The sequence below is a fragment of the Gallus gallus genome, chromosome 3, assembly GCF_016699485.2.
Source record: "Gallus gallus isolate bGalGal1 chromosome 3, bGalGal1.mat.broiler.GRCg7b, whole genome shotgun sequence".
Classification (NCBI taxonomy): Eukaryota; Metazoa; Chordata; class Aves; order Galliformes; family Phasianidae; genus Gallus; species Gallus gallus.
The window spans coordinates 67785796-67804281 of NC_052534.1; the positions used below are offsets into that span (position 1 = coordinate 67785796).

At 40.5% G+C, this 18486-nt stretch overlaps 1 protein-coding gene and 1 long non-coding RNA gene across 3 annotated transcripts in view; one reads left to right on the forward strand and one right to left on the reverse strand.

Moving 5' to 3' along the window:
- LOC124417814 overlaps nt 1-10599 on the forward strand; it is a 23805-nt gene extending 13206 nt beyond the window's left edge. Inside the window, exons 2-4 of the long non-coding RNA XR_006938743.1 lie at nt 410-487; nt 6371-6459; nt 6706-10599. This is a non-coding gene — a long non-coding RNA (uncharacterized LOC124417814). The remainder of the gene's footprint in view (nt 1-409; nt 488-6370; nt 6460-6705) is intronic.
- On the reverse strand, nt 6531-18482 carry QRSL1 (glutaminyl-tRNA amidotransferase subunit QRSL1). Of its 2 annotated transcripts, XM_419807.7 has the most exons (11): nt 18365-18482; nt 18021-18180; nt 17487-17585; nt 15879-15975; nt 13821-13997; nt 11835-12010; nt 11596-11708; nt 9903-10095; nt 9390-9507; nt 7270-7475; nt 6531-6977 (listed from the first exon to the last, which is right to left on the reverse strand). In XM_419807.7, the coding sequence occupies exons 1-11, from the start codon at nt 18386-18388 to the stop codon at nt 6766-6768; spliced, it is 1575 nt and encodes a 524-aa protein (XP_419807.3). In that variant the 5' UTR covers nt 18389-18482; the 3' UTR covers nt 6531-6765. The 2 variants fall into 2 exon arrangements, with proteins under 2 accessions (XP_419807.3, XP_015140029.2); XM_015284543.4 differs by lacking the exon at nt 13821-13997.
- Between the last annotated feature and the right edge of the window lie 4 nt (nt 18483-18486).

Below are 18486 nucleotides of genomic sequence, written 5' to 3' on the forward strand. Positions count from 1 at the left end.
GTAATTATGTTTTTACCGGATAATGGGCTATGAGAGGCTGGTTGGTCACACAAAGCTCCTTTCATAGTGGAGAGAGAGAGAGAGAGCAAAAAGCGCTTCTTTCACACCTTTATCACACCTCAAAGCAAGAAAATACATGGATTGCTTTTCCTGTTTACTGTAAAAGGTAGCCCTACTAGTCCTAGCTTTGACTTGACTAACTTGTCTCGAAGCCTCTAAAAAGAGGTAAAACAAATGCTGCTCCAGCAGCCATTCCAGTTGGGCACAGAAGTCCTGCTGAGAAATGTCAGTGTTGTAAGTGAGACAGTACTGTACCAACACAGGCCTTCCGGCCTTCTAAAACCCAGTCAATAAGGAAAAAAAAACAATGAATACAAATTATTAATGCCCTTGCCTGGCTCTCTTGCAGTTTGTAAGGCATGTATGCCAATGAATGAACATATGAAGTACATGGAAGAGGTCAGAACTGGACTTTGGATGGCAGGTGGTGAGCAATTGCTTGTGTATCACTTGTTTTGTGCATGTATATATGTTTCTATACTATATATACACATAATTATATCTTTTTTTTCCCTCTTCCCTTTCTTAGTAAATCATTTTTATCTCAATCCACAAGTTCTTCATTTGTTTTTTCTTTCTTTCAATTCTCCCCTCACACCCCCATCTCACTGGGAGGTGGGGAGTGAGTGGATGACTGTGTGGTGCTTTGCTACCTGCCAGGTTAAACCACAATGTTAAGCCTTACTGAAACAACCCCAAAGTTTATTCAGACCATTTTTGCATTTCTGCTTTGTTTTCTGAGAGTTTACAATTCTTCAGTATTATTTCACACCAATGCTCCTTAATGGTAATTACATATAAAGGTTACAGCTTGCAGCAGGTCCTAGAAAGAGACTTTAAGAAGGAAATAGATCAACAAAGTAATCAAGTGCTGCTTGGTTTTCCTGTTCCCTATCCATCCACTGTGCTGTTACTTAAGGCAATGACAGCAGTTTCTGACAGTGAGAAACGGAGTTTGAGATTAGTTACATTTTTACATCTTAAATAATATTGAAATAAGTACATTCTAAAATGGCTTAAAGCGTTGTTAGTTCATTAGCACGTTTACTCTATTAAGACTGGAGGGCATGGAAATGTAATATGCGTTTGGTGAGTGTGGTCATGAAAGCCTCAGGTGATGGTTTAGGGAATGTCTGTGCTTTTAGAAAGAGTGGCAGGATTTTGGATGCCTATGTTAGGAAGCAGTACATTACTATGGTTACTGACTGTGAGATGTTTAATCTTGACAACAACGCATCCAGTCTAATGGACAGCAAGTAGAACCAGTTTTCTTCTCACATTTTCTCCATCATCTCCATTCTGTCAATGAATCCCACGTTGATTGGCCAAACTCATTAGGATGTCTTATTTTTAAATGGAATGCATTTGGTATTGAGGTGGAAGAGTAGTAGTCGCAGATGGGTTGCTTTTAAAGCGTAGGTATCACCCAGAGCAGAGCTTTTGTTCCATAAAGTTCCTCTGTGTTGTAACTTGTCAAAGGGTCTCACTTCAAACATAATAATAAAAATCTTTAGCATCTACATTATTTTCGGCTGGGATGCTAGCTCAGTGCAGGCTCAGCTGAACTTGCTGTTAGCAGTTCATCTTAGTGACAAGGCTTCATTCTATCTATTGAAGGCTTCATTTTAGTGTTTCAGCATTTTCCCATTGTCTGCACCAGAGAGCGGATCATTCAAGCTCTTACATTTCCAGTGCTGTGGATACAAAGCAAAAAAAAAAAAAAAAAAAAAAAAAGCAGCTCTTGTTCAAAAGAGCTTATTATCCTGGGTGTTCTGTTGTTGCTGGGGGGGGGTGTGCTTTGGATAGATTCACAACAGATGCTCTTTCAAGGGGCAGGTTCTCGATATTTGTCAACTGTGTTTGTCACAGGAGGGCTGTATTTCCTTGTAGCCTTCAATGTAAGGCAGTAGGGAATAGAGTGGGACCAAAACCCCAGATTTTATTAAGGGTAGTTGGAGCTCCTTGGGCTGTAGCTAGCTGTTGGCAGTAGATAGCATATTGGCCCAATTCATTGGTGCTCGGGTGACAATTACAGAGACCACAAAGGAAAACCTGGTGTGTGTTGTCCCCTAAGTCTTTATGTCCCCTTATTGCAATGAGATTAAATTTATGGTAATGAGTGAGTTATTTGGAGGATGTATTCCTTGTTTTTGATGACATGAAGCTGAGCGTTACTGCCAAAATGGTGGAGGGTTGGACTCTCCAGGAAAAACAGGAAAATGCTGGTAATATGAACAGCATTAAGGAAAATGAGTGCAGAGTCATGAACCTAGAGGCTTAATAATGAGCTTTCAGCTCGTACCAGAAATTCTCATCCATTAAAAGCTATGGAGACAGAGAAAACCTTGAGAGTATTGGTTAATCATAAATTAGCTTTGGGCTGCTGGTCTGGTATGAAGTGTCTGAGTAAAAGGTAAGTGCAATTCCAGAGCGTTCTATGGAGGAATTCTTCAAGAGAGATGGGGAAGCACTAAAGCAGCTACTCTTGTAAAACTGCACCTGGAATTGTCTTTACAATGCTGGTCACCCATGCCAGAAACATGAATGCAGCTGGGGCAGGTGCAATCCTGTGGGGATTAGCAATGGGCAGTCTAATATAGAGGAGTAAACTGGAAGAGTTTGTCTTGTTTGTCCTGGTAGAATAAATGCTTAGGAAGAATGCAACTGTGATTTATAAATACAATAGTGAATTAAACACATGGAGTCAGAAGGCATATTTAAGCAGAAGAACAATATTGCCTTGAGCAAACAGGTGTGTGTGGCTTAGCTGCAATCAGTTTTTAACAAAACATTCTGAGTGGGAGAAAGAGTCCAGAATACTCTATAGATGAAACAGATTTTAATATGTTTATAGAGATGACTGCATGAAATTGTTACCCGTAAAGAGAGATCTGGCTCACAAGGTCCCCTTTGCTGTGTGCTCCTAAGCTTCCTGTTGTTAATAATGTTTTCATTTTGATTTTGGCTAGCCAGATATTGTGTACCAGTCTCAGATCGTGGGGGTCCCTTTTGCAAATGCAAGTCTTAACCACTCTGATCTTGGACTAAATCAAGCAGACTCTCTAGTTCAGACAGGTACAATTGAAAAGTGCACCCACCTTCAAAGGTTTCAGCTTAGGAACATGAAACTGGGGAACCTCCTTCACCACACTTCTGCTTCCTCATCCCCAAATGTGTGTGGCAGCCCCCTGGCTTCCCATTTATTTCTCCAGGTGAGCTGAAGCTGAGCTGAAGAATCCTTTTACTGCTGTTCAACAGCAACCATGGGAGGATGCCCATGCTAGGTGGGGGGGGAAAAAAGTTCTTGTTTACAGAAAAAAAAGTTAGCTTGGAATTTCTTAATTGCATCTAGACATTAATCAGCCAATGGAGTGGTAAACTAACCGAGATAATAGTGCTTTTCTTTTCATGCCTCTTTCTAACACTGCTGTAACTGGATACCTTTCCCTTCATTTGAGAGACATAGTAAAAAATAACAAATGTAGGTAACCTTTCTTGCTCTTTTGCTTCTTTTTTTCTAACTTCTTGGAGTGCTGGGCAACCTGATCTAGTGGTTGGCAACCCTGTCTGTGAAGGTGGGTTGGAACTAGATGGTCATTAAGGTCCCCTCCAACATAAGCCATTCTGTGATTCTCTGGTAGTTTTCTGGTCATTGGTTTAAAAGCAAGTTTGACCACCATATAACCCTACTTCTTTAACTTCTTTATCCTTCATATATCTATCTTATCCCATCTTATAACTTCCTTATCCTCTTCAGTTGCCCGTGTCCTGTAGAAATGCAACACTGCAGCTCATGGAGGGAATGTACTCTGGGGGCAGAGCTGAAGGAATACCCTGGGATGCCCCAGGCAGCAGTGCTGGTAGCCCATTTCCTATTGCCTTCCAGACAGACTAAGTCCTAGCTACATCTTAAAAGAAGTGAAAAAAATGGCTAACAAACACTATGTAATATGAAGCAACAGTGAGGTCACAGTAACTGTTAAGTAACCTACACCTGAAAACTGAGAAATGTGGTAATAGTGAAATAGCTGCACTCAAAAGCTTGCTTTGAATTTGCTCTTAGTGTGAGCCTATGAAGGAAGATGAGGAGAATAACATGTGCACAGAAAGTATATGAACTGCAACACCAGAATGCAGCTGTATTTAAAAACACCTTATAGCAAAAGGTCTTAATTTTCTGCTCAAAATAACTTCTCCATTACATAATGCCCTTACCATTTCTCATTGCCTGGAGGAAAGCTTTCGAACCCTCAACCATTTGAGCAGATTGCTTGTTTGTTAATGTTCTAGCTATTGTTTCCTTCTGGAAGCACTGGAATTATCCTCTAGCTACAAATCAGGGCTGCCTGTGTGATAGGGTTACACCTAGCCACCTGCTGTGGCTGCGTTTCAATACCATAGAAGTTTCAACTATTATTTCAGTAAATTGTTTTTCAAGACAACTGTACAAAGTGTTCATATGAACTTTTTCCCCCCCCCCCCTAGACTTACTGTCTTGTGTTCTGAAATTGCTCTGCTTCTGTAGGAAAGGTTTTTGAGCTTTTAATAATCCATCATAGAAACTTCTGCTGTTTAAAATTCTGGAGCCATGACTCAGCACTAGTAGCAGCTGCACAAAGATCTAGTCTGAGATATCACTCACAATCCTTCTACCACCTGAGTTAGGCCCGGCTGTCCTGCTATGATAGGAACTCCTCAAGGGTTCAGGATCAACTGCAAGAGAGAATTTTCTAGCACAAAGATAGCAAAACTTCCTTAGACACTCTTGCTAACATCCTGAAGTTGCTCAGCCACACTGGTTCTTAAGCTTTAACGTCAGGCTTGGTGAAATTCCAGTATTAGGAAAGTGCTGAAGAGGCATATGGTACATGGTCCCCAAAACCACAAAAGAGCGGGGAGTAGGAGGAGTACAGAAGTCTTGTTGGGGCTGCTTTCAACCTACTGACCCAGAAACTTACCAATCTTACCTGATGTTTTGTTTCTAAATCTTGTCATCATCTAATTCAAAGGTGAGTCTCAATCACAAATGAAGTTATAAATGCCATGCTATTCAGGGCTGTAGGGTAGATGCCTGTCTTTGTTTTTGTCTTTGCTTAGTTTGTATTCTACTGCATACTTCATTGCGTAGTCATTCTACACCTTGAAATCTATTAACAGAAGTTCTGAAGAACTTGTGTCAGAACAACCAGTTGCCTCACTCATCTGAATGCTCATTTGAAAGGAAGGAAGCTGGATTCGGTGCTCTGCTTTACAAAGAAGTGGCGCAGGCATGAGACCAGTTTCCCTTCACCTACCCCTGGTGAAGGGGAATGTGCCTTGATGCAGGTTTTCCATCATGTTTGTCTTAACAGCAGAGGAAGTCTGAAGAGACAAATTGTCTAGCATAAGTGGACACTTTCTTCTGGGCCAGCAGTCAGTCCAGAACTAAATTCTGATGTAGTGCACAACTTTCTCTTTGCTTGTTCTCTCCCATAATACTCTAAAGCTCTTTATGCTCAAGGAATGCTCTCCACAGACAGGATTTTATCTCTATCTCTCATCAAAACACATTGATCCTTACTTTAAGATCCACTAAGCAGGTGGGAGATGTGGACTTGGGACCTGACTGCAAATCAAATAAGTAGGGATTTCAAGGTGGATAGTGGATAATCACAGTGACAGCTCTGGCTTGTAGGCAGCCAGAGCACAAGGCACACATGGTGACAGTATGATTAGAACATAACTAAATTATTAAACAAGACAGTAGTTAAAGTAAAGTAGTCTTTTGGGACCACTACTTCTCACCATCCACTAACAGTAAAACCAAGTACCCTGACAACTGTTTTATGACAAGAAGATAGCACCAGACTAAAACAAGGTATACCTTGTTTTGTAATGTTTACAAAACCAAAATACAACTAATTGTGCACCACTTAATTGTGTGGGAAAGGTACTGGTATAGCTGCCATTAGGCTGTGGGAAATTCCTCATCTGTCATTTTTTAGAACTGATACATTTTTTTAAATGTGACAGTATGGTCTAAGACATGAAACATGCAGGAAGATTCTACATGGTACTGTATCACAATAGTTTTCCCTCACCCTACACTCTTTTGAGTCTGGAATTGATCCTTCTGGTGATGGATGTAACCAGAGATCTGCAAGATTTGTATACATAGAAGGTACTTCATCTCCTGCTGAGAGTTTGCTGGAAGGAGCAGAGGTTCCTTCTAGGTTTGCTTTTAAAATCAACTATCTATATGCTATTCTCTTGATTTCATTTGTATTTACTTGTTGGCAAATGGGCTCTCAATAACTTTGTTCCATTACAGCTCGTCTGGTTGTTTCCATTACCAAAGTCTATGTTCCAGAGAGAAACCAAGCTCACTGGCAACCACGCAGTCTTCACATGAAAATTCAGGTTAGCTCTTTAATGAGCCAGATACCTTACATGCCCCCTGGGGATGGGAAAAAAAAGCAGCTCCACAGATGTAAGATAAATAACTTCAATCTGGTGTTTTTAATATCAGTAAGAAGTGGCTCTTAGTAAGATATACATGTTTACTTAATGATTTGTTTTGCCTTAATTACACAGTAACAGGCTCTCATTAGTCCATCCTGCATTACTGCATATCGTTGCCTTGAACTGTTTTTTTTCCTCCTGCAGAAGTACATTTTTAAACTATCCCAACCGCTTTCTTGCTTTCACTGACCAGCAAATCCCTTATTATGAAAAAGAAGCAGATTTCTGATGCTGAAGGACACCGTCGTCGTGTTTCTTCACTTCTTCTAGCTGAATCATTGGGAACTGTACTTGTTTTTCAAACCATTTGGCTACTGTGAGCAGCTGCTTCTCTTGGAATGAGCGCCCAATGAACTGAAGCCCAATTGGCAAGCCTCTTTCTGAAAGAGCTGTAGGAACATTTACGGCTGGCAGTCCTGAAACAAAAGAAGTTATGCGCACAAAGGCTTACTATTAAACAAATCCAGTTAGAGTCATTTCTGTAACAATTCTGAGAGAACCAGAGCAGCTCAGCAGCATTTTAAAATCTAGCCCTACATCACAAAGCATTTTACAAATGCACTGTACTTATGTGTAAAGTTGTTAACTTACTACTGTAATTTAACGAGAGGGGTGAGGTATCTCAATTCTGTGTAAGAGCTCAAGAGGCTGAAGGGGATGGATGTTACACGCAGGAGAAAACATAGTTGAATTCCTGTCTCTACTCACCGGCCATGTTTGCAGCCTGTGTTAGGATGTCATCTTGTGTGCTGCGAGTTCTGTTGTCTTCTTTGATGAATTCCACATATGGGATTGCATCGCTCAGAGTGATAGGAGTGAGTAAAATATCAATACCACTTCCAAAAACCTTCACAAAGTCATTGGCAATGAGACGTCTGACTTTCTGTGCTTTGACAAAGTAATCCTCATAATTCCTAGAAAGAAATATGGGTGTGAGGGTGGAATGCTAGAATTCTGAGAATACAGAACAATTTCTTAGTTACTATAAAAGAGAGAAGCTCTATATTCCTCCCGATTAAGAGGCTAACATGTATTTGAGTTTCTCCTCTACCACAAGCTTAGTCACCAAACACAGTGTTTACGTTCTCAGAGCCATGAAGATGTCAGAGAAAAAAGACATAAGAAAATTCTGTTGAAGTAAAGTGAAGGGAAAACAAAATCCTAGTTTAAAATAGCTGAAGATCAGAGTAATGCTCTTATGGCCTTTCTGAAACTAAACTGTATATTGGATTTCACTGCAGAAAGGTATAGTAAAGTCTAGAAATAATATAGAAGGTTTGCAGAATAGACATTAAACTCTAGGATTCAATCCAGTTAGACACTTAATGAATGTGAAAAACTCCCCTGATCTATGCAGACATCCAAATGGACTTAAAACCAAGGATGTGTTTCTAGTACGCATCTTACTAAACTATTATCTTTCCTCAATTTTTTTTTCTCCTTATATTAAGTATGGGGTTTATGGCTTTCTAAACTGTCTTTATGCAATTCTAAAGCAGAAACAAGTTAGTTAGCTTTATGTTTACTGTTCTTTTTAATTTCATATGTAGAATTGGTAAACATGTAACAGAAGTCATAACTTCACAGTTTAGTTTCTAAAGCAATCGCCAACAATTACTCTTTAAAAGAAAAGGAATAAAACACTGATAAATCAAACCTACTCGGTTAATTCTGATGCAGTGTCTATAAGCAACCATCATTTCATGAATGATCACATGGTTATTTTATAAAAAGCAAGAGCAAAATATTCTGTAAAAGGCAATGCTTACAGGAAACACAGATGTTTGTACTTTGTTTGTCTCAAGAATGCTTGCAGAACCCTGGATTTTGTTCTTCAAGAGTAACTTACTGTTGACAGAAACAGGACTCTCTTGTTCAGTCCTGATGGAACACAATCCTATGCTCCTTCACAAAAAAGTGAGCTGCATGAAATTTAAAGCAGTCTTTGGAAAGCTGACCTGGACAGTTGTGACCAGAATGAGCATACTTGGCAGGAATATCAGCATTCCATAAAAGCTGCTTCTTATCTACTGACTGACAACATTCCTGTCTCTGAGAGCAACTACAAGTCTCTTCTGATGAATGCTGTTGCTGACAGAAGGAGCTTTATCACGCACTTGTTTTGAGACAAATTGCAGGACCAGTTTTTCTGTTAGTATCTAAACAAATTAAGTAGGACTCCTGCTTTCTCTCACATACTAGGATAGTAAATAAGGAGTGAAAATGGAGATGAAAAAAGTTAAATTGATCCATTCACCAGGCTCTCTACATGAGTTGAATTAAAAAAAAAACAAACCTGTCTTCTATAAAAACATTAGTTCAGACATCTTTGCCTTCTCCCCCTTGCATACTAAGGCAGAGAGCTATAGTTAATTTAACTGCTGTATCATCTGCCTTGCTCTAGAAGACCTCAGCAGAATGCACCAGCAGTTCTTCTATGCAGCTTTACTGAGATTAACACCTACAGAACTACAAGAGGATGGTTTTACTGTGATTTCAGTGTCATTCTACAGGATATATACTTCCTTATTTTAACTATTAGGTGACAATAATCCTCTGTGGGGGGGGGGGGGGGGGGGGGGGGGGGGGGGGGAAATCACAAAGGTGTTTTACTTAACTCAGAAGGCTCCCTGGTACGAGTAAGGAAAAACATTTTCATTCACTGCTAACAGTTCACTAGTTATTACATAGCTAAAGCAATAATAACCATAGAAGTAGCTAGTAGCTTGAGGACATTTCTTTCTCATGTCTTGATGAACAACTCTTTGCCATTTGCTTAACAAATTATTAACTTAATAAATCTGAGTTTCAAGATGAGTTCCACTTACTGTTTCAACAAGAAGTAGTTTCCTGATAGAATTCTTCCTCTTACAACATCGCTAAATCCTTCTCGTCGTGTTGCAGCATACATGCTTTCTGTGGACTTGCTCATGTCAGAACGATGTCCTGGAAAGAAAAGGCAATTTAGAAACAGTTTTTGTGGTTTTTAAGATCCAATAACGTAATGGTACCCATAATAGTACAATAGGCTGCAGTTTGGTGCAGACTGACATGCTGCTATTCTGGAAAAATCCACAAACCATATTCCTTCCACGTTCCATCACAGAGAAGATTTTAACCCCAGACATTCACGTGTCCACAAGTAAAACACAATAAAATATTTCTTTGTTTACTTCAGCTTTTATGTGCACAGGGTTTTCCTATTCCAGTCCAAAAGAACATCACCAAACATTCAACTATGAAATACATACTATCCAAACTGGTCATTCTTAATACCATTTAGCAAGGTTTCTTGCAACAATAACACAACAACAATAACAAAATAATTTAAAAGGCCTTACCATATTCCAGTCCATCAAACCTGGCCATATTTGATGCCACTTCTGCAGTGCAGAGCACATGATAGCAGACGATTGAGTAATGGGTGTGTGGTAAACTCACTTCAACTACTTTAGCACCTGCGTTCTTAAAGAGGTCAGCAGCCTTTGACCAAACAGCCAGAATTTCACTAGAAAGCCCTGGTACATGGTACTCCTTAGAGAAAAACAAGAATAAGTGATGTTTACTTTTACTGGCAACCAACACATAAATACTATTTGCTAAAAATACTTTGAAACTATGAACACTACGTGCTTTTAAATACTTACTACAGCCTATCACATCTACTAAATATTATAAAAGCAAGCAGTACTAAATAAACTGGAATCCATCATCTGAAGAATATTATGTTCGCCTTACAAACTACAGCCCGTAACACAGTCCATAATGGAATTTCAGCAGTTCTCTTCTGGAGAAAATGTTCACTTGTTCATCTAGTCATAGAGACCACACCACATGGCTCTATAGTTCATGGGTAGAAGCTGTTCAGATGCAAGCCTTAATACTAGGGGTATTTTTAGCAGGGAAGAAGCTATGCTCACGGCAAATCAGCAGCTACTAGCACACCTCAGGCAAACAAGCAACCCACCAGAGAACTACAATCACAAGGTTGGGATAGGACTTAGGACAAGCAACACTCCTGTTTTAAGATATTTGCTTTAGTTCAAGCTCAGACTATCTGGGTCAAAATACCACGTGATCTCTGAACAGCAACAACTCCTACATATTATCATAATACATGCATTAACCTGTTTGGGTTAATCTGTAGCAGCAGAAAACAACTACCCAAGGGATATGAATAATTAATCAATACTACTCTTTTAGATTTACCAAAACCTAAACAGTATGCAGAAAAATAATTTTCTATGCATACTTTTTTTTTGGCATTTCACAGATGCTGAATAATTGCCAGTGGGCATCTCTTCTTACAACACTGAACCTTCTCATTTACCTCTGCTATCACAGGTTCAAGTACTGAGAACTAAAATCAACAGATGTTCCACACACTGTCTCTTTGAAAACAGAACCTTTACAAGATTATAATAGGTAATTAAAAAATAGGCTGCAGCTCCAAATGTCGTGCTTAAATTACAAGCATACTTTCAAGAACAACCAAATTATATGCATTAGAAGCCAAATTACTTGATAAAAACATTAACGGCTACCACAAAGTTTTCTTTTCATCCCTATTAGAGCATTGTGAGTCACAGCTCCTTGTGCCATTCAATTGCCCTTAGAATTATGCTTTATCATAGTGCAATTTAGACAAGGATTTCAAAATGCTGCACAAACCAGTACTAACGTCACTGTATGAGAAGTCACTAAAAGTAACTCGTATGAAGTTGTGGAGGTATCTGATAAAAAAGCCATGGAGAATCAAGAACTGAAGCCCCTCATTTTCCCTGGAACTTCCTGGCAGTGTTTCCCACAATGATGACAAAGCATTTCAGACAAAGTGTTAGCAGATGCTCCCTCTGAATCACCTACGTGGGCAACGGAGCACATACTGCTCTTTTCTGGGAGCTGCTCATACTGCCTTCACTGTTTCAAATTATGAGAGATCAGGTGGTGACAGACAATACACAAATACTTTATTTTGGAAGGAGTTACACTTGCCATCCCTGTTCACAACTGTACATGGGATTTAAATGTTACCTTAGGAATTCCTATAGAGAGCTTGCTGACATCAGTCAAAGTTGGCAGTGCAAATGGCTGAAAGATGTCCTGAACTGTGGTAGAGTCTTTAGGATCATGTCCAGCAAGTGAACCTGAAACATGACATGACACACTGAAGAACAGGAAAATGTATATTGGGTAGATGGAATTCAGCTTGCTTTGAGACAACCTTCTGAACAAAGACATAGAGCATACAAAGATATATGTAGTAGTAATACCTAGCACAACTGCTGCATCATCCACACATCTGGTCAGGATTCCTGGCACATCCATGGAGTTCACTAGAGGAATGAGACCATGGCGAGAGATCAGTCCATATGTTGGCTTTAAACCAACTACACCACAGTGAGCAGCAGGGTTTCTGGTAGATCCTCCTGTGTCTGACCCTAAAGCTCTATGGTTTCAAAAGGATTACCATTAGTAAAATGATTCAGAACATCTCCAAACAATGAATATTTATGACTTTAAGATGCATGGATTTAAAAATGTCTGAGTTCATCCCAACTAAAAGTCACAATCACGCAATCTAAATGTTAGTTCACTCCTTATATCTGCTATTTTTCAGCTGTTCTCAGTATTTTTCTTAGGACCTCTGAATTAGCCACAGGGAGAGATTGCTACTCTCTACAAATCAGAGGTAGATAGATAGAAATCAGACATTCAGAACAGGGCCCTAAATACCTACTTCCTGCTTCTCTGTTGATCTGTTCCAATTCCGTGGTCCGTGAAAGATGTCTTGTGTTTTAGTTTATGATTTTCAGATATTTGTGATCATTTATTCATTAAAGAATGATGACATGAAGTATCACTCTCCAGCATACAAAGCAGCAGTAACACAGCATGCTTTTTGCCCTCAATAACAAGGCATGCTTTTCCATGTCTAGGTAAGAGGTTCTTCCTGTTTCCAAGCCTACAAAGTATAGTAGAACTCCCAGTTTAGAGTAGTTTCAATGTAATTCTTTTTCTTCTCTTTAAGTTGAATTCTTTTACTGCTCCTCCTCAAGTGAAACCTGGTTCTAAACTGAAACTGTCACTTGAAAAGTGACAATGGAATTGGAAAGTCACATTGAAATTAAGGTTCTCTTGCTTTTAGTGACTTTAAACTGAAAGACCACTTAAAAATAGAAGTACTTAATCAGAGTAAAAAATAAAACCTTAAGTTTAATGCATAAAAATATGGGCTTTTTTTAAGTAGTAATCACTTGGAGCAAAAATATTTTAGCAAGTAGACACATATAATACATGGGTAAACAAAGACATAATAACTAAAGATTATTTAAAACATCTTCCAGTTAAGAATACAACAGAAAACGCATTCCCAAATGTAGCTCTCAAAACTGCATAAAATGAGAAGTGTAAATTTTTAAGGAACAGACTTCTTCTAACAGATGGATGAGGAAGAGAGTATAAACAATCAATTTATGATACAGCGTGTTGCTATTCCATGCAGATAATTGTAAAAAGGATGATTTTTTTTAAATAGACTGAAAGTCTTCTAACTTTTTAAAACCAGACAAGATTCCAAGCATCTTTATAAACTGCCCTCCTGTTTTCAAATTGGGTATTTGAAAGCTTTAAGATGTCAAATCTCACTTATCCATATTATATATTATATGCCCATATATATTATCAAATCTCAATGATTTGATATATTTGATATATATGAAATGACTCCCATAGTCAAATCTCACTTATCCATATATTATATGCCCAGCTATAAAAACAAAGGCCAGGAGGAAAGATTTCTATGCTGTTACAAGTTGAGAGACATCTCATCATTTGCTGAATTAAGTTTCCACTGTGTACGTGTTTAACATACTTAAAGAGGTATAGGATATGTCTCAAACTTGGTTATTTTTAAGAGTATGTGGGAATAACAATGATGCTGTCATTCCTTTGCTGCCATTATCACTTTACCTCACGCAGTGCAAAGCGGTCACACCAGTACACTGAATAACATTCTAAATGAATAAGCCTAAATGTGCCTACAGGAAATCACGCTGGCTTCACGCTATGCCATGAAAACCTGGCGATGTTGAAATAAATTCTTGCATGTCAGTGCAAATAACGCTCCCGTCTCACACAAGATCAACATCTTTTCTACAATTTAATCCATAAACTACATTATTGGAAAATTATTAAGTGAAAACCTTGCAACATATTTCTAGGCATTTAATGAAAAACAACTCCAAAAAGCTTCTTACGCAAAACACGTGAAAGCCGATACAGCAGCTGCACTGCCTCCAGAGCTCCCTCCTGCTATTACCCAGTTGGAGTTTTCAGGCTCAGAATCAGATCTGGGTATGGATTTTTCCTTGTACTGCCTTGAATAACTCCAAGGATTTCTGACTGGTCCAAATACCCCATCTGTACTCCCAGATCTAAGACAGAACAAATACAGACGAAAGTGACAGACAAGACATTGCATTCTCCAAGTTTTTCTTCATCGGGTTCCTCATCCCTTATCCTAACAAATACAAAAAGACTGACATATGTACAGTCTAGTGCAGACAGACAACGTGCACAGGTTGAGATCTTCAAAGGGATCTTCACCCTCCTCTGCCACAGAACCTCAGCTTCTGTTAGTGGGTGGCAATCCTGCCTGTGGCCAGGGGTTGGAAGTGGGTGGGCTTTAACATTCCTTCTAACTTGAGCCATTCTGTGATTCTTACACCACTGGAAAGGACGCAAACACAAAAATATAGAACAGATTTAATGTACCTAAAGGTAAAACTATTTATCTGCTATGAAACAAAAGTACTCTGGCTTCCCAAGCCTGCATTTGGAAAAAGTGAACAAAGATGACCACAGACTTGTGGGACACTGCTCTGGAGGAGGGGGGAAAAGTCCTGCAGTAGCAGCAACAAGTGCTCCTCTGTAAATAACCCGCTATTACTTACTCTACAGCTCTCCCCTGAGGTCACAGTTTGCTGTTTCATAGAGTTAGACTGGCTTGTTGGAATCTGGTGTCAGCCTGTGGCAATCTAGGTGCAGGCTGCCAGCAGAAGCAGGGAGGGGCTTTCCACCTTCCTTGCAACTGCCACCTCAGATTTCCCAGCTCCACAGTGTTGGTGTTATTAGCCAAATCAGCTGAGCTGGCATTTTACACAGTTGAAAATGAACCTAATTGAGACACTGCTTTTCAGCTGGATCAGCTTCCTCATCAAGCTGATGGTGCAGCTGTGTTGGTGATGGCATAAGACCGTGCAAATACACAGGACAGAAATGACAGGCTGGGGGTGAGATAGCCCTTATTAGCAGAATCCTGTGCTTTAGTAAGCTTAGATTACTTCTAGCCCTCCATAATGAAGGGTTTTGGTTGTTTTTTCTTCTCCTTTGCTTTTTCCCTGCTTTCCCTCTGAGGCACATCTCTGACATGGAAATGACTTTATCCAAAATGATCCAATCAAAGTACTTTAACCCAACCAAACCTATGCCTTTTGCTTAGGTAAAATAAGAACAAAGCCAAAATGCAACTTTCATGTTTCTCATTGGTAGCTGAAGTCCTGGACACTGATAGAATCGTTAAGGTTGGAAAAGACGTCTAAGATCATCTAGTCCAACTGTCAGCCCATTACCACCATGGCCACTAAACCATAACTTTTCAGTATCCAAAAGATCTGGTGACAGAGGCTTCTGTCTCTGCTCAGGGCTGCCCCAGGATATTGTGTGCTGCCTTCACTGGTTTGTCAGAGAACAAATTTGTGACAGTATTTTCCAATTTTTCCTAGCAGAATTCACCAATTTTAGGCAACAGCAGCATAGGCAATTCACAGTGTTGCTCCAGATTACCCCGTTCACAGCAAATCAGAGTACTCATACATGCTAGTCCAGTGGTTGGGAGAGACGGTAACTGTCATCAAGGCCATAACAATAATTAGCTAAAGGCAGAAACCACCAGTAAGAAAGGAGAACAAAAAGTCAGCAAATAGTGTAGTAACCAGATCTGCTTGCTACTGAATATGCAGGTCCATTTGTCCTCTGCTTTCTGCAAAGGCTATACTACTCTTTCCCCTCAAACAGTGCCACAGTTGAACTCCATGTTCATAAAAAATTGACATTTAGATAATTTATACAACAGTAAAAATGTTCATGCAATATTTGAGAAATTCAGGCAACTCTAAATTCCCTTTGCAGATTAGCGTTCATTATTTTCTAACTTGATGGAAAGAAGAGTTTAAGGATTATGGATAGATCAGAACAGATGGCGTGTAATCTGTTTAACGTAGAATCGCATGTTAAAAATAATAAACATCACTCACCCCATTGCAAATTCATCTAGGTTTGTTTTTCCTAAAAGCACAGCTCCCTGATCCAGTAATTTCTGAACCACAGTAGCATTGTAAGGAGAAATATAACCTGAAAGCAATCAGAACAGTTAGGGGAGTTGATGAGATGAGGATTGATGAGATACAGTTGATTTCTAAAAGTAGCTACTCTTCTGAACACTTCAAATTTGGTACTATTTGTGAGTAAAAGTTATCACTGCACGGTGCCCCAATTTTGCTTCAATGGACAATATGGGTAATTCTCAAGATTTAGCAAAAGTAAACTAAATACTGTTTTGTCTGTAAAGCCTTTACACAAACCAGTTACCACAACGGTAGCAAATGATGGCATTTGGGCAATTTGCAGAAGCTGTCTAAAATGAGAAGAAATGAGGGACAGCTCTTTACAGACGAGTGTTAAGCTATCTCAAATTATCCCCATTACCACGAGATGTTGGAGCATATGGCCAATCACACGCTGAAACACAAATCGGCTGTCCTGTGACCAACTCTGTGCTCTGTGCACCTTCAGCCACTTCGACCTCACATAAACTATGAGTTCTGTGTCACTTCCATGAGATCCTGGGTTGCAACCAACTTCTGTGAATAATGACAGTGATTTCTCCACCCCCACTCTCAGCTGGAATAAGGACAACATCACTCCTAAAACTCTCTACCATTACTCTACTACAGTAAAGCACAGTGGGTCTGAGAACGTGCTTCAGGACAAACATCTCAGGCAATGGAACACACTCTTTAAATTGCAATACCGTATTTTGTTTCTTCTGTTTAAGAAGACAGGTAATAGGATTAGCTCAAGTAAATCAGCAGAAGTTTATCTTTCTCAATGCTTCACAGTTTTATTTTATGCAGATTAAAGAATAGGAAATGTTTACTACTTTCACTTTCACTATGGAAACATTAGAATGTCTTGAAAATTTTCCTGGAGTGTTCATAGAATCATAGAATCACAGAATCGCTAAGGTTGGAAAAGACCCACAGGATCATCCAGTCCAACCATTCGCCCTTCACCAATGGTTCTCGCTAAACCATGTCCCTCAACACAACATCCAAACGCTCTTTGAACACCACCAGGCTCGGTGACTCCACCACCTCTCTGGGCAGCCCATTCCAGTGCCTGACCACCCTTTCAGAGAAGTAGTAATAGTAGTAGTAGTGTTAATAGAAACAGTGAGCTTGGAAAATTATGAAGAATTAAAAAGTCATACAAGCCTGTTCTGCAAAGCAGGAATGCAGAGAATTGTTAATATCTACTCTTCCTAATGCAGTGTGAAAGCACTACATAAGGCAATGGTTATAAACAGAACACAAAAGGACTGTCTGCATTTTGCTGGACACAACAGCAAACACTACTGACTGCTCTCCTCTGTAAATCCAAGTGCAGCATGCAAATGTGAACTCCAGAATGACTCCATTCTGATAGGCCAGAATAACCACTGCATTGTTAATACTGCCATTAACATGAATAAAGGAGAAAATGCACTTGGATCTCTGGAAGACTTCACTCCACTTAACCTCTGAGGAGAAGAGCCAGAGCTCCCATTTCACTTTAAAAGCTCTACTGCACCTTTCATACTGTACCTTTCAGCATGTTTGATGCACATGTTGTCTCAATGCCAGCTGTGTTAAAGTTGTCCTTCACTGCAATGGGAATTCCATCCAGCTCACCCAGCGGCTGACCTGCGTTAGGAATTATTGCAAAGACCACAGAGGTTACATCAGCGTGCTACATACAGTCAATTACAGTTTACTTTATGCGTCACTTCCGGTGCTTTTTGTAAGCCCAAGAGCCATTTAGCATTTGATGGCTGTCTGTTACATTGTCAAGACCCAGTGCCCAAAACTCCTATAAGCACTCTGCCCAGGGCAGTCCCTGCAAGGCGCAGAGGGTCCTAAGGCAGCAGGCAGCTGCTTTCAGTCAGGTCAGCTGCCCCAGCAGAGCCCTCGTTGCTTCCAATGAGACGACACCACGCTTATCTCAGCCTGAGGTGCTGCCTACACCCACTGTGACCCAAGAGCCAGGACTTCTGCCCACCTGGCACGCACAGTAGACGCGATCTGCAATAAAAGCACTCTTCCACCAGGACTGCCACCCTTATAACCAGGCTGACGTACCTCTTTGGTATCTCTTCTCCGACTCCTCAGCCTGCTTTAACGCAGTTTCTTCCGCTACCGTGATGTAGGCGTTGAGAAACTGGGTGCTTCTGACGAGAGCGAGGCACCTCTGGCAGAGCTCTGTGGGGGTGATCTGTCCTTCCTTTAGCGCCGCTGAGATCTGAAAGGGCAGCGCCAACTGTCAGCGGCACGAAGCTGCTACCAGACTCCAACCCAGCGCGTCCCGGCAATAAAACGCGTCCCCGGAGGGACACGATCGGGCCCCGCGAGCCGCGGTCACCTTCAGCCCGCTCCGCTGCCGAGCGCAGCACCCGCACCACACAACCCGGCCCGGGGCCGCTCACCTGGCGCAGAGAAGCGCGCAGCATGGCGACCCACTCCCCGCCGCCTCACACCGCTACGACCGTCCTCCCGTCCCGTCCCAGCGCCGCACCGAACTCCTGGGCGCCGCCATTTTGCCGCAACA

What these genes read in the sequence shown, in the direction of transcription:
- QRSL1 (XM_419807.7), bottom strand. Translation starts at nt 18,388, where the DNA reads ATGCTGCGCGCTTCTCTGCGCCAG. An exon ending in GGAGAAGAGATACCAAAGAG is followed by an intron (nt 17,586 to 18,020) that starts GTACGTCAGCCT and finishes TTCCTAACGCAG; the next exon opens with GTCAGCCGCTGGGTGAGCTG. An exon ending in TCGGCTTTCACGTGTTTTGC is followed by an intron (nt 12,011 to 13,820) that starts GTAAGAAGCTTT and finishes TTGAAACCATAG; the next exon opens with AGCTTTAGGGTCAGACACAG.